The sequence below is a fragment of the Aulonocara sp. 'chitande type north' Nkhata Bay genome, linkage group LG22 (assembly GCF_057382095.1).
Source record: "Aulonocara sp. 'chitande type north' Nkhata Bay isolate Kocher_YH1m ecotype deep benthic linkage group LG22, A_spYH_male_GT1.1, whole genome shotgun sequence".
Classification (NCBI taxonomy): Eukaryota; Metazoa; Chordata; class Actinopteri; order Cichliformes; family Cichlidae; genus Aulonocara; species Aulonocara sp. 'chitande type north' Nkhata Bay.
In genome coordinates, this window is record NC_141364.1 from 4065793 (window position 1) to 4078545 (window position 12753).

General features: G+C 41.1%; 1 protein-coding gene across 1 annotated transcript in view; it reads right to left on the reverse strand.

Annotated features, from left to right (window-relative positions):
• Window positions 1–446: 446 nt before the first annotated feature.
• The window catches only part of LOC147303240 (immunoglobulin kappa light chain-like), a 52370-nt gene continuing 40063 nt past the window's right edge, over window positions 447–12753 (reverse strand). The window contains exons 3-4 of the mRNA XM_086279559.1: window positions 11844–11878; window positions 447–1016 (exon numbers count right to left, since the gene is read on the reverse strand). Of these exons, the coding sequence (XP_086135685.1) occupies window positions 682–1016; window positions 11844–11878 (370 nt within the window). The 3' untranslated portion in view covers window positions 447–681. The remainder of the gene's footprint in view (window positions 1017–11843; window positions 11879–12753) is intronic.

A 12753-nucleotide genomic window follows, 5' to 3' on the forward strand; every position in this document is an offset into this window, starting at 1 on the left:
TGACAATTAGAGATCCTCAGCTAAGTCTCCACCTGCTTCACCTCTGCCACCACCAGCTTCTAGACTCTTCTCTGCTTTGGTGCTTCATCAGAGTTTCACTGTCAAATAGTTCATTAATCAAACTTCAGTAAATCTTCATTTGAACTTGATTTAAATGATCTCTGTTTAATCATACAGATGATACCCTGCTCTTTAATTTACTTATTAGGTTTTAGATCAGATTAAAATGTAGATCATAAAACAGCTTTGAGACTAGAAATTATGAAGAGCACACAGATAATCTATGGTTGACATGACCTCAACAGCTTATAGAGAAATATTTAATATGTGGATTAAAAAATATATTTAACCATTTTCACTGCACATTACACTTGATGTGTCTGTTTACATTTTTATTTTGGTCTGGTTTTACAAATGTTACAAAATCTTAATTTTTTAATGTGCATTTATTAAACTCACAGAGTCAAAGAACATGTTTTCTCGGTACATTTTTATTCTTTTAAGAGTTTGAAATATCAGCTTTACAACAGACACAAAAGGATGAAACTAGAGGAGATTGTTGCTCTGATTGTTGTCATTATGAGATGAAAATATGACTGTTTGATGCTTTTTTAAAAATCTGCAAACACAAAGAAACAGAGAGAAAGAGGAAAAACAGCATGAAAGACTCAGTGATTGACATCAGGACTGGGAACACTGGTCTCTCCTCAGTATCTCTGAGACCAGAGACTGGGAGCCCTGGGTGGCCTCACAGGTCACAGAGCCCACCTTCCCCCACTGGTCTGCAGTGAGCGTCAGGGTGCTGCTCCAGCTGTAGAGGCCGTCATTCTGCAGCACTCCAGGAGTCCTGCTCTCCTCCCCTCTGATGCTGCTGCTGCCACTGCTGTCGCTCGTCTTCCAGGACAGACTCCAGTCTGAGGGGAAGCCCTTGTTGGCCACACACATGAGCGTGGCCTTCCCCTGCTCCAGCTCTGCACTGGAGGGACCCAGCACCTTCAGGGCGGGGCGGGTATCACCTAGGAAACACCAATCAGCTTAGAGGACACGAACCACAATTTGAATTTCTCCGTTAAGAAGTTTCTGTCAGGTGTTTTTTCTGCTCCACCAGTCATTCACTCACACATTGTTTCACTTCCCTTTAAGAAACCTCTCATGCATATCAGCACAGAGAGAATCATCACACAGTTTGAGCTGAAATATGTTCAAACTACACTGGAAATAAAAGAAGCAGATGTGGAAACATTTACAGCAGAAGCTTTAAAATGATTAGAAGTCTAAATCATGGACGACTGAAGACATTAGTGGACACAAGCACAGAGCAGCTACTCATTCATGTAGATTTGAAATGTTATTGAACAGCTCACATGATTTCAAACTAAATCTGAAACATCTGACACGATAAAAACATCAGAAAGCAAACTTTAACTCATCCAAACAGCAGCTGATGTGGTGGAAATTTACAAACTAATCATAAGATGATGAAGTTTACTCTTGTCTACATTTTACTGTGACAGAAATGTAGATTAAACAAGAGAAACTCGCAGAGCTCATCTGAATTAGTCCAGTAAAAAGGACAAACATCAAACACTAAATTATTTTAAATAAAAAAAATACTTTTGTCTCATCTAAGCAGCCTAACAAGTAGTTATTAAATAAAATGATACAATATTTAATAATAAACACAGTTTAATTAACTTACTTCCAACATCCAGTCTGGTTCCTCCACCAAAAGTCCACCACAGTGATACAAACTCATTGAGGCGCCGTACAAAAACCTCTGACTGTAGAGAGACACGGCTCTCTGACTCTGACAGACTGGATTAAAACTAAAAGCTCTCTAGACTTAACCAGATGTATGTATATGTAAAATATCCTCAAGTCCACTCTGATGTTTTATATCATTTGTTAATATTCATTTTAACATTTATTCTGAAGCTAACTTTGTTCCTTCATGAAAATTGATGGAAAAAATATTTTACCGAGTTTTTTTCTGGCACACAGAACAGAAAAGTCAAGATAATTACAAGAAAGAAATCTGTTAAAGTAAAAGCGGTTTAAGTTTGACTTACTTCCAACATCCAGTCTGGTTCCTCCACCGAACGTGTACCACAGTGATACAAACTCATTGAGGCGCCGTACAAAAACCTCTGACTGTAGAGAGACACGGCTCTCTGACTCTGAAACAAACAAATTCACCAATATGAATTCTTTAAATCATAATTTCATGACATATTATTATTATAATTATGAAATAAAAATGAATGAAACACATTAAAACAATTTTATCCAGTTTTGGTCCTCAGTAACCAAAAGGTTATGGCTGTGATATATTGTGTATTTTAGAGTTTGAAAAAATCTAAAATAGTGCTGTCAGCGTTAATCTTGTTAAAATGACGTTAACGCCATAACCACATTAAGATCAAACCTGCACCATTCTTTTGGTCCACTGCAGTGTAGCAGTCAAAAGAAAAGTGAAGTGGCCACAAATGGCCAGGATAGAGCCCAGAGGGTTAATGCATAAAATGTATAAAAATATTATTGATTACAGGGTAATACATTAATGTTAATAGCAACTGTAAGCTTTTTACTTTGAAGTAAGAAGTATAAACAATGCTGTTACTGCCACGGGACCGAGTGGTCTGTACTGAACTGAACTCAGGCGCAGAAACCCAGAGCAGAGACAGCAGATGGTTTAACAATATTTTATTAGGCCTAAGCGCTCCAAATGTAGCAAGGACAAAAAAAACCTAACCCTGCAATTCTGGCTTGGAGGCAGAATAAACAGAGAGAAAAACAGATAAACACCATATACACATTTAATTTCAGGTTTTAGCAGAAATAACACGTTACAGTTAGCATGTAAGAGATTTGGGAGAAAATTCTTTACAAAAACATAATTTACCAGACACTTTTATTAGTGACATACGTATCTATTGACATATAACAGACAATTTAGCAAAGGCTAACTAACATCTGGGCAATAAAAAACAGAGCAGAATGTAAGTTTGTCTTTGTGACAAACGCTACAATGTTGATGCAGGTGGAATGAGAGACATAAATAAAGTGCAATATGCAGTAAAGGGAACAATGTGCAATGATGTCAGATAGTGAAAAGTAGTGAAGTGAATTTGTTCAATAACAAGCAAAAATTTAATACGTTTGAAACTGACCACTAAAAGCTAACCAGAGGTGTCAAAAGTACACACATTGCAAGTTTAGATACCTCGGGGGTCTGACCGTTGTTGTAACGCTAACAAAGTGCCAACATAATCAGTGTAAGCAAACTAGATGATTCCTAGAATTATATAATTATTAACAGCAAATTTATACATGACAGACTCTGTCCCAACCTTTACAATCCACTTGCAAGGTTTCCACAGACGATGATCCATGCAGGAACGCATTTCCGCCTACTGTAGAGATCACGTGTTTCCGGTTACTGTGGAGGTCACATGCTTCCAGTTACTGTGGAGGTCGCAATATGGCGCTCCCCAGTGGCTGCAGCCCTTCTCTGTGCATGGGGCTGCACGCCGCTAACACGTTAACGATCTAACTGCGCTAATGCGTTGACGCCGTGCAGCCAACGCACGGGGCGATCTGCGTTAACTCGCTAAGAGAGATTTGTAGTGTTAATGTAGTTGTGACTTCAAAGTCATTTTAACACAATTAACGCTAACAGCACTACTCTAAACATTAAAATGTACTTTCAACCTACATTCACTAAACTTCAAACTGCATCAAAAAACTATGTTGTGTGTACTCCCACACACAGGTTACAAACGATAAGGAGCAGTTATTACACACTACATCACAAAACCTGTTCAGGGCATGAAACTCAAGTCTGTCCAGTGTCACAGGTTGTCCTGTTATTCTACAAAACATATACAAATGTGAAGTTAAAACAGAGATGAATGATTCTGAGCTGTGGTCAGGTTTAACTTTTGCATCCTGTGGTCAGCATTGTACATCATTGTGAATCACTGAAAGTGTGTTTAATTGAGTGAGTTTTCTAAAAACCTAAAGTAAGTTTTACAAATTGAACCTTTCCTCTGAATATTTTTTAAATGTCCTTCACTTTTGAGGCCCTGTTTACATGTGCAGGAGTCTTTTGGAAAACAGACTTTTCTATTTATTCTGTCCTGCTTACATGTTAACAGCACTTTAGTCCAAGACAATCCAATACAAAAAGCACATGGCCCAAAAATCAATGAAGTTTCAATGAAGCTCCAGAGGACGACCCGGAGGTCGGCAACACAATAGCCCACGATCAAATAGTTGTGGGGGTCGACAGCTTAACAGTTGATACCGATGTAACTCTGGGGGCAACCAGGAGGCCTGTGGTGGCGAACTGCATACAAAGCGGTGACGTCGTCGGTGAGGCCATGGCAGAAAAGCCCCCAGTGGCTTGGCTACACACACTCTGCGTAGCTGCATAGCATTGGCTTGGCAGGCGTCAGGCACGCTGAATGTCACGGCAGCATGAGAGCCATGAATAGTGGAGCTGCTGGCGACGGATTCGTAACTGAGACGAAGCCGAACCAGCAAGCGCGGGGACTGCTGGTGGGGACGAAGCAGAAACGGCAGGCGTGCAGTCCACTGGCAGCTGCAGCCGCAGTGGGCAGAGTAATCCAGCAACTCCCGGGCTTGGATCGTCTCCTTGGCTCGGACCAGATAGCAGATCAGCACCGAAGCCGACGGGATCTCCAGCAGTTCGGGATTGCCGTGAAGAATCACCTCCATGGTGTTTACTCCCACCAGCTTTGTCTACACATCCGAGGTGCCAGAGATGTATGCTCACAGGTTCCAGAGACGGGGACACCCTCCTCACGAACAGCATCCACTGGGTCCATCTTGCGTCAGATCGTTCTGTCACGGCAGGGTGTGCCTGTGCTTTTTTGATACAGGACCCAAAAGCAGATGATGACAGAGGAGTTGCAGGTTTCAGCAAAAAACGAGCCTTTATTTGGGTTGAGGGCTGAACCAAAAATGAAAACTATGAAAAACTATGAGAACTGTGACAACGGTGACAATTGTGGTGGGTATAACAGACGACCTGACAATGACATTGTCAGGGCTCGTGGGATGAGCTGTGTGGAATTTAATGAGGACCCAAGATGCAGGCAGCTGAGATGCAGGGGAGTTTTTATAGAGAAGGTGGAGGTACAAACAGAAACGGCAGAGGAGTGGAGGAAACTAAACAAAACCTAAACTGGAAAAAACTAAGAAAACAAACCTGAAGCGCTAACGAACACAGAGAAGTGGGAGCAGGCAGGCACAAAACAAAACCCTAACAAATGCTAAACCTTAACAAAAGATATAACAGAATAAACAAAGAACATAGAATAATATAAATACACACAAAACACAGAGTGGTCAGACTCAGGACCATGACAGACATACAGAAAACACACCGACTTAAATACATACGGCGGACGAAAGCGAAAGCATTTGCCAAGAATGTTTTCATTAATCAAGTGTATGAAAAAAATACACACAGGTCCTTTTCTGTCACCATGGGTACCTATGCCTCCTCTATTGCCCCTGTTACCTCTGGTGTCCCCCAGGGGTCTGTGCTGGGTCCCATGCTGTTCTCTTTATACTTGTTATCCTTGGGCCGAATCTTTGATAAATACAATATTTCCACTTTTATGCGGATGACATTCAAATCTATTTTGAACTAGCTGAGGATGTCATGTTGTCGTTGCAACATTTCTCCGATTGTATGAATGAAGTTAAAATCTGGCTACTGAGCAATTCCCTCATTCTAAATGATAAGAAGACTGAAACTGTAATCTTTGATGCTCCCTTCTCTCGGGCTGAACTAATTGGTATTTTTGGGCCCTTTGCTGACTCCCTTTATGACACTGTGAGGAACCTGGGTGTTGTCTTGGACAGTTCCTTCAAGTTGGACAAACATGTGTCCTCTATAGTTAAATCGAGTTTCAATCAACTACGTCTTATCTCTAAGGCCAAGCCCTACTTACCACGTAAGGACCTGGAGAAACTTATCCATGCCTTTGTTACATCAAGATTAGATTACTGTAATTCCCTTTACACTGGTCTCCATTCTGCCCTTGTTCACAAACTACAGCTCGTTCAAAATGCGGCTGCGCGTCTTTTAACTGGAACTGGCAGGTTTGAGTCTATTACTCCAGTTCTTTCCGACCTGCACTGGCTCCCTATTAAACTTTGTATTGATTTTAAAATCTTATTGCTCACTTTTAAAATCATAAGTAACACCGCGCCCAGCTATCTTACGGATCTCCTCAGCTTTTATACCCCTGGGAGAGCGCTTAGATCAGCAGGCCAAATGCTCCTGGTGCGACCTAGATCTCGGCTCAAGACCAGAGGTGACCGCGCATTCGCTGCTGTCACACCCTACCTCTGGAATAACCTCCCTCTAGCTATTCGGGCGTCTGATTCAATTCAATCTTTTAAATCTCGATTAAAAACTTATTTGTTTAGCCTTGCTTTCCCCGCCTCCTAGAACCCGCATTTTTGGTGTACTGTAAGTTATCTTTTTCGCTTTATTAATATTTATAATGTTTTAACCTTCAACCTTTTGGGTTGTGCCTACTACGCCTGGTGTATTATTGGTTAGTTATGTCACCCGCCTGTTAGTATATTTTATTTGTATTTTGTATTTTGTGTTTTGTATTTATTATTGCTCTAACTCGTTCTGTGAAGCACTTTGGCATACCTGTGTTTTTTTAAAATGTGCTATATAAATAAAATTGTATTGCATTGTATTGTATACAGGAGGTGATATGGGGAAGTGGGAACAAATGGGGAAACAGCTGACTGACATTAACATAATGACGGGACAGGAGAAGTGAACCTAATCCAACGAACAAAGAACACAAGACTCAAAATTAAAATAAAACAAAAATAAAACAGGGAAAACGGCCAAAAAATACAATAAACAACGAAATAGCACTAAAATACACAAAACACTGGGTCTCAGACCCAGTACCATGACAGCGATACCCTAATCCCATGGGGCATGTGGTCGTCTGTGCACCCACTGAGCTTAAACTGGCACCCTGCACAGTCCAGACTGGTCAACACTTAGTATTATATTACAATGTAGGGCTCAGGTTTGCTCTTGAAATATTTTCTTGTCTTCTCCTTCAGCTGAGATGTTTTTTTAAGAGGATTGCAGAAAATGTCCTATTTAAAAACATACCTATGTATGATTGTAACCTAAGACACGAGGTTACAATCATACATTCACTCAAAAATATAATTATACAAAATCTGAAATATCTTTCTAACTAATAATAAAATCAGTTGATTCACCACCAGATCAAGATAAAAAGAATAGAATTTTTCATAGAAGGAGGAAGAATGTTCTTTTTGAAATAATTTACAGTGAACATCATCAACAGCATCATCAGATCGATCCCACTCCCTGTTGCAGTCATTTCCATAGAGAGGCACTTTGCATCAGCAGCACCATGCTCCAGTGCTCTGGGAGAGTTTATAGTCCTGAGAGTTGAACACTGGATGACTGACAGCTGTCCTTCATCACAACAGAAGCCACAGAAATCCTCCTCATCAAAAACATGACTTTGATCTGCGTCCTCATCTGGACTCTCCTCTGCTGCTGCTTCACAGGTAAAGTCCAGAGAATCAAACTCCTCTCCTCTATCAACATCTGTCCCTCTGAAATGAAGCCCACAAAACCATGAAGCTGCTTTATGTTTTTGTCTCTGTGTCATCAGAGTCCAGAGGACAGATCACAGTGACTCAGCCTGGAGCAGTGAGCTCTGCTGTGGGAGCAACTGTGAGCATCAAGTGTAGGACCAGTCAGAATGTTTATGACAACAACCGTTTAGCCTGGTACCAACAGAAAGATGGAGGAGTTCCTAAACTGCTCATTTATGCTGCTAGCACTCGAGAATCAGGGATTCCAGCTCGTTTTACAGGCAGTGGATCAAAGTCTGACTTCACTCTGACCATCAGTGGAGTCCAGGCTGAAAATGCAGCAGTTTATTACTGTCAGGGGGAATTCAATGTTAACAGTCAGTGGGTGAACACACAGTGAAAAACAGTCGTACAAAAACCTCCCTCAGTCAGACTGAACAGAAACTGAAGTGACTGCTGCAGCTGGAAGATACTGCAGAGACTGATACAGTTCACTGAGGACACACACACACACACACACACACACACACACACACAGACACTCACACTCACACACACACACACACACTCAGACACACATTGTATTTTTTTTAAGAACTCCCTAAATTTTGTGAGGAACCAGATTATGCTTCATGAATAGAAGTATGTAGAATAACTTACATTCTTCATTAATAAAATATGATAGAGCACACATACAATTGAGTTGAAGAAAACACAAAAGAAACTGACTCAGTTGGTAATGGTGATCTTTTGAAGTCTCAATGTAAAATCAAGAAGTTGTGGTCATAGCAAAAAAAAGTGCAAACGGAAACATGAAAGGTAAAAATGTAGCATAAAAGTCTCTGCTCTTGCTTGTCATCGTTTCACACCAGTTCCTACCAGCCTAAGAGCTACTGTACTATCCTGTAACATTGACACTACACTTTATAATAACTACACAGTTTTAATCATCATCCCTATTTAAAATCTGACTAATTTCTCTCCACTAGATATCATACATTTTTTAATTATTCAGTGCTTACTGAGAGTAAAACAGCCTTTTTTGTTGAGGACAGCTGCAGCTGACTGACTCTGTGTTTGTATGTGTCCTGCCTCTCTGCTCACAGCTGTTAAGAGGCCAGTGTTGATCAGTGGCTGTCCAGGCCTTTCAGAGCCACTCACACACCAGCAGCACAATGATGATGTCACTCACTCCACTGCACATATGTGCTTTATGACACATGCAGTGAGACATTGTGAGTAAGTTGGAGACATTCAGGCGCCGTGGGGAGTAGACAGATAGTGAGACCCTTCTCTGGCCTTTGAGAGGAGGTGGTGGAGGAGGTCTTGAGGGTATGTCTTGTGACCCTGACTGTGTTAGGTGGGAAAAACAAGGTCGTGACTCTCTCTCTCCCTGCAAGGATTGGCTAAAAGTATAGGCGCAAGTGATGTGTTGTGAAATGTCTGGGTCTGTGGGTGTTTTGACAGTCTGTACATAAGGCACAAGGCTGCACCTATCTTTAGAGACCATTTTGGCTTTTGACCAGTTTCCTCTCTCTGCTGCAGTGTAATATTTAATCCAAATCAAAAGATGCTCATTAAGCGTTTGCAGTTTATTTTAAAAAACTTCCACAACAATGTACATCACATATTAGAATGATCACACCTAAACAGCTCGGGTGATATGAAGCTTCCAGGCACGAGGAAAAGAGGAAGATCTCAGAATATGTTCGTGGATGTAGGTGGACATGAGATTTTTACTATACAGTAAAATACTATACTATACTATACTATTACTATACTTAATCTGAAACTGTCTTTAAGTTTCCATCCATCCATCCTCATCCGCTTTATCCGAGGCCGGGTCATGGGGGCAGCAGCCTAAGCAGAGAAGCCCAGACCTCCCTCTCCCGAGCCACCTCCTCCAGCTTATCCGGGGGAACACCAAGGCGTTCCCAGGCCAGCCGAGAGATATAATCTCTCCAGCGTGTCCTGGGTCTGCCCCGGGGCCTCCTCCCGGTGGGACATGCCTGGAACACATCAACCAGGAGGCGCCCAGAGGGCATCCTTGTCAGATGCCCGAACCACCTCAGCTGGCTCCTTTCGATGTGAAGCAGCAGCGGCTCTACTCTGAGCCCCTCCCGGATGGCCGAACCTCTCACCCTATCTCTAAGGGAGAGGCCAGCCACCCTTCGGAGGAAGCTCATTTCTGCCGCTTGCATCCGGTCCTGCAGCATGCGCTGGGACTAGACCCACCGTTCGACCTCAGTCTTGGAGATAAGCGTTCAAAGGTGTTTGGAATCCAGGATGGGGGACACAGGATGGGAACGAAGAGTCTACAGAGTTTGTTATCAGAAACAGAGTTTCCTGTTGGTCAGCTCCAGCCTTGAGACCTCAGCTGGCGCTGATATGGTAGCCACATGAAATGATGGTGGTTTCCTTTAGTGCGAACAACTGCATGTCAATTTTACAGTCGATCTAAATGTCCATCAGTCTCCCGTTGGAGATTTTGCGCTCAAAGAGCATTTGTTAACTGTCTATAAATTCTACAGGGTTCATGTGTGTCACAAGCTAAATATGTTTTGAAAAACTTTTTTTAAGCAAGTCCTGCTGGAGTCAGTTCATTTCCATAGAGAGGCACTTTGCATCAGCAGCACCATGCTCCAGTGCTCTGGGAGAGTTTATAGTCCTGAGAGTTGAACACTGGATGACTGACAGCTGTCCTTCATCACAACAGAAGCCACAGAAATCCTCCTCATCAAAAACATGACTTTGATCTGTGTCCTCATCTGGACTCTCCTCTGCTGCTGCTTCACAGGTAAAGTCCAGAGAATCAAACTCCTCTCCTCTATCAACATCTGTCCCTCTGAAATGAAGCCCACAAAACCATGAAGCTGCTTTATGTTTTTGTCGCTGTATCCTCAGAGTCCAGAGGACAGATCACAGTGACTCAGCCTGGAGCAGTGAGCTCTGCTGTGGGAGGATCTGTGAACATCAAGTGTACGACCAGTCAGAATGTTTATTATGTTAGTGTGCATGAGTTACACTGGTACCAACAGAAAGATGGAGAAACCTTTAAACTGCTCATTTACCTTGCTAACAACCGAGCATCAGGGATTCCAGCTCGTTTTACAGGCAGTGGATCATATTCTGACTTCACTCTGACCATCAGTGGGGTCCAGGCTGAAGACGCAGCAGTTTATTACTGTCAGGGTACTCATATGATCAATAGTCAACGGGTGTTCACACAGTGAAAAACTGCTGTACAAAAACCTCCCTTACTAAGGGACACTCAACTGACTGCTGCAGCTGACAGCTGTGTTTGTGTGTGTGCGCCACACACTTAGACACACGAGAGCGATGGTATTCTTTAAACACGTTATCACTCTACGGCAATGTCTTAAAAACTAGTAAGATTTACATAACTGATTCTTTTGTTTAGTTTTCATCATAAATCCATCATGACATCTGATTTTTAAGTAAAAAGGGAACTCATGAGAAAAGGCTTGGCCTTGTTAAATATCCCAATTCTTTCATCCTTGGGCTGAAGGAAGAACAACACTCGGTGTATAAATGCTCAATCAACAATCTCTTTATTCCATATTACATACAACACTTTGAGCTTTAGAAACATCCTAACAGGAGATGTGGACCTGAGGGTGTCCGCCAGACCTCAAAGTGTCTGACCGTTTCTCACATTCGTATAGCTTTGGCCCCCCTTCCACAGTCATAAAACCTAAACATCCACATTCTTGCTTTCTCAGTGAGCCTAAGTTATGACCTTGGCTTCCTGTGCAGTATGTTCTGTTCTTCCTAATCAGACAAGTAAGGCCATGATTCTCTGAAAACAGTATTTCTTATAAATCAGCAGTATAATGCATCATAAAACAATGTAATTCATTCACAATAAATGAGCAGTCTAATGTAATACAAATCAGTCTGTAATAGTTATCCCCTTCTTCTAAGTCAGGAGAATAATGCAACCTAAAACTACATAATGATTTCACAATCTTTAAATAAAGGTATAACGTGGCATAAGATAGTATAATAATCTCACAGCCTTCACTTTTAATATCACTTTAGCGAAACTTTGTTTCTTCATGAAAATTTATGTAAAAATTAATTTACATAGTTTTTTTTGTCACACTGAACAGAAAAGTCAAGATAATTACAAGAAAGAAATCTGTTAAAGTAAAAGCGGTTTAAGTTTGACTTACTTCCAACATCCAGTCTGGTTCCTCCACCGAACGTGTACCACAGTGATACAAACTCATTGAGGCGCCGTACAAAAACCTCTGACTGTAGAGAGACACGGCTCTCTGACTCTGAAACAAACAAATTCACCAATATGAATTCTTTAAATCATAATTTCATGACAGATTATTATTATAATTATGAAATAAAAATGAATGAAACACATTAAAACAATTTTCCAAAAATGTAATTTGCATTTATTTTAGAGTTTTTATCCAGTTTTGGTCCTCAGTAACCAAAAGGTTATGGCTGTGATATATTGTGTATTTTAGAGTTAGAAAAATCTAAAATAGTGCTGTCAGCGTTAATCTTGTTAAAATGACGTTAACGCCATAACCACATTAAGATCAAACCTGCACCATTCTTTTGGTCCACTGCAGTGTAGCAGTCAAAAGAAAAGTGAAGTGGCCACAAATGGCCAGGATAGAGCCCAGAGGGTTAATGCATAAAATGTATAAAAATATTATTGATTACAGGGTAATACATTAATGTTAATAGCAACTGTAAGCTTTTTACTTTGAAGTAAGAAGTATAAACAATGCTGTTACTGCCACGGGACCGAGTGGTCTGTACTGAACTGAACTCAGGCGCAGAAACCCAGAGCAGAGACAGCAGATGGTTTAACAATATTTTATTAGGCCTAAGCGCTCCAAATGTAGCAAGGACAAAAAAAACCCTAACCCTGCAATTCTGGCTTGGAGGCAGAATAAACAGAGAGAAAAACAGATAAACACCATATACACATTTAAGTTCAGGTTTTAGCAGAAATAACACGTTACAGTTAGCATGTAAGAGATTTGGGAGAAAATTCTTTACAAAAACATAATTTACCAGACACTTTTATTAGTGACATACGTATCTATTGACATATAA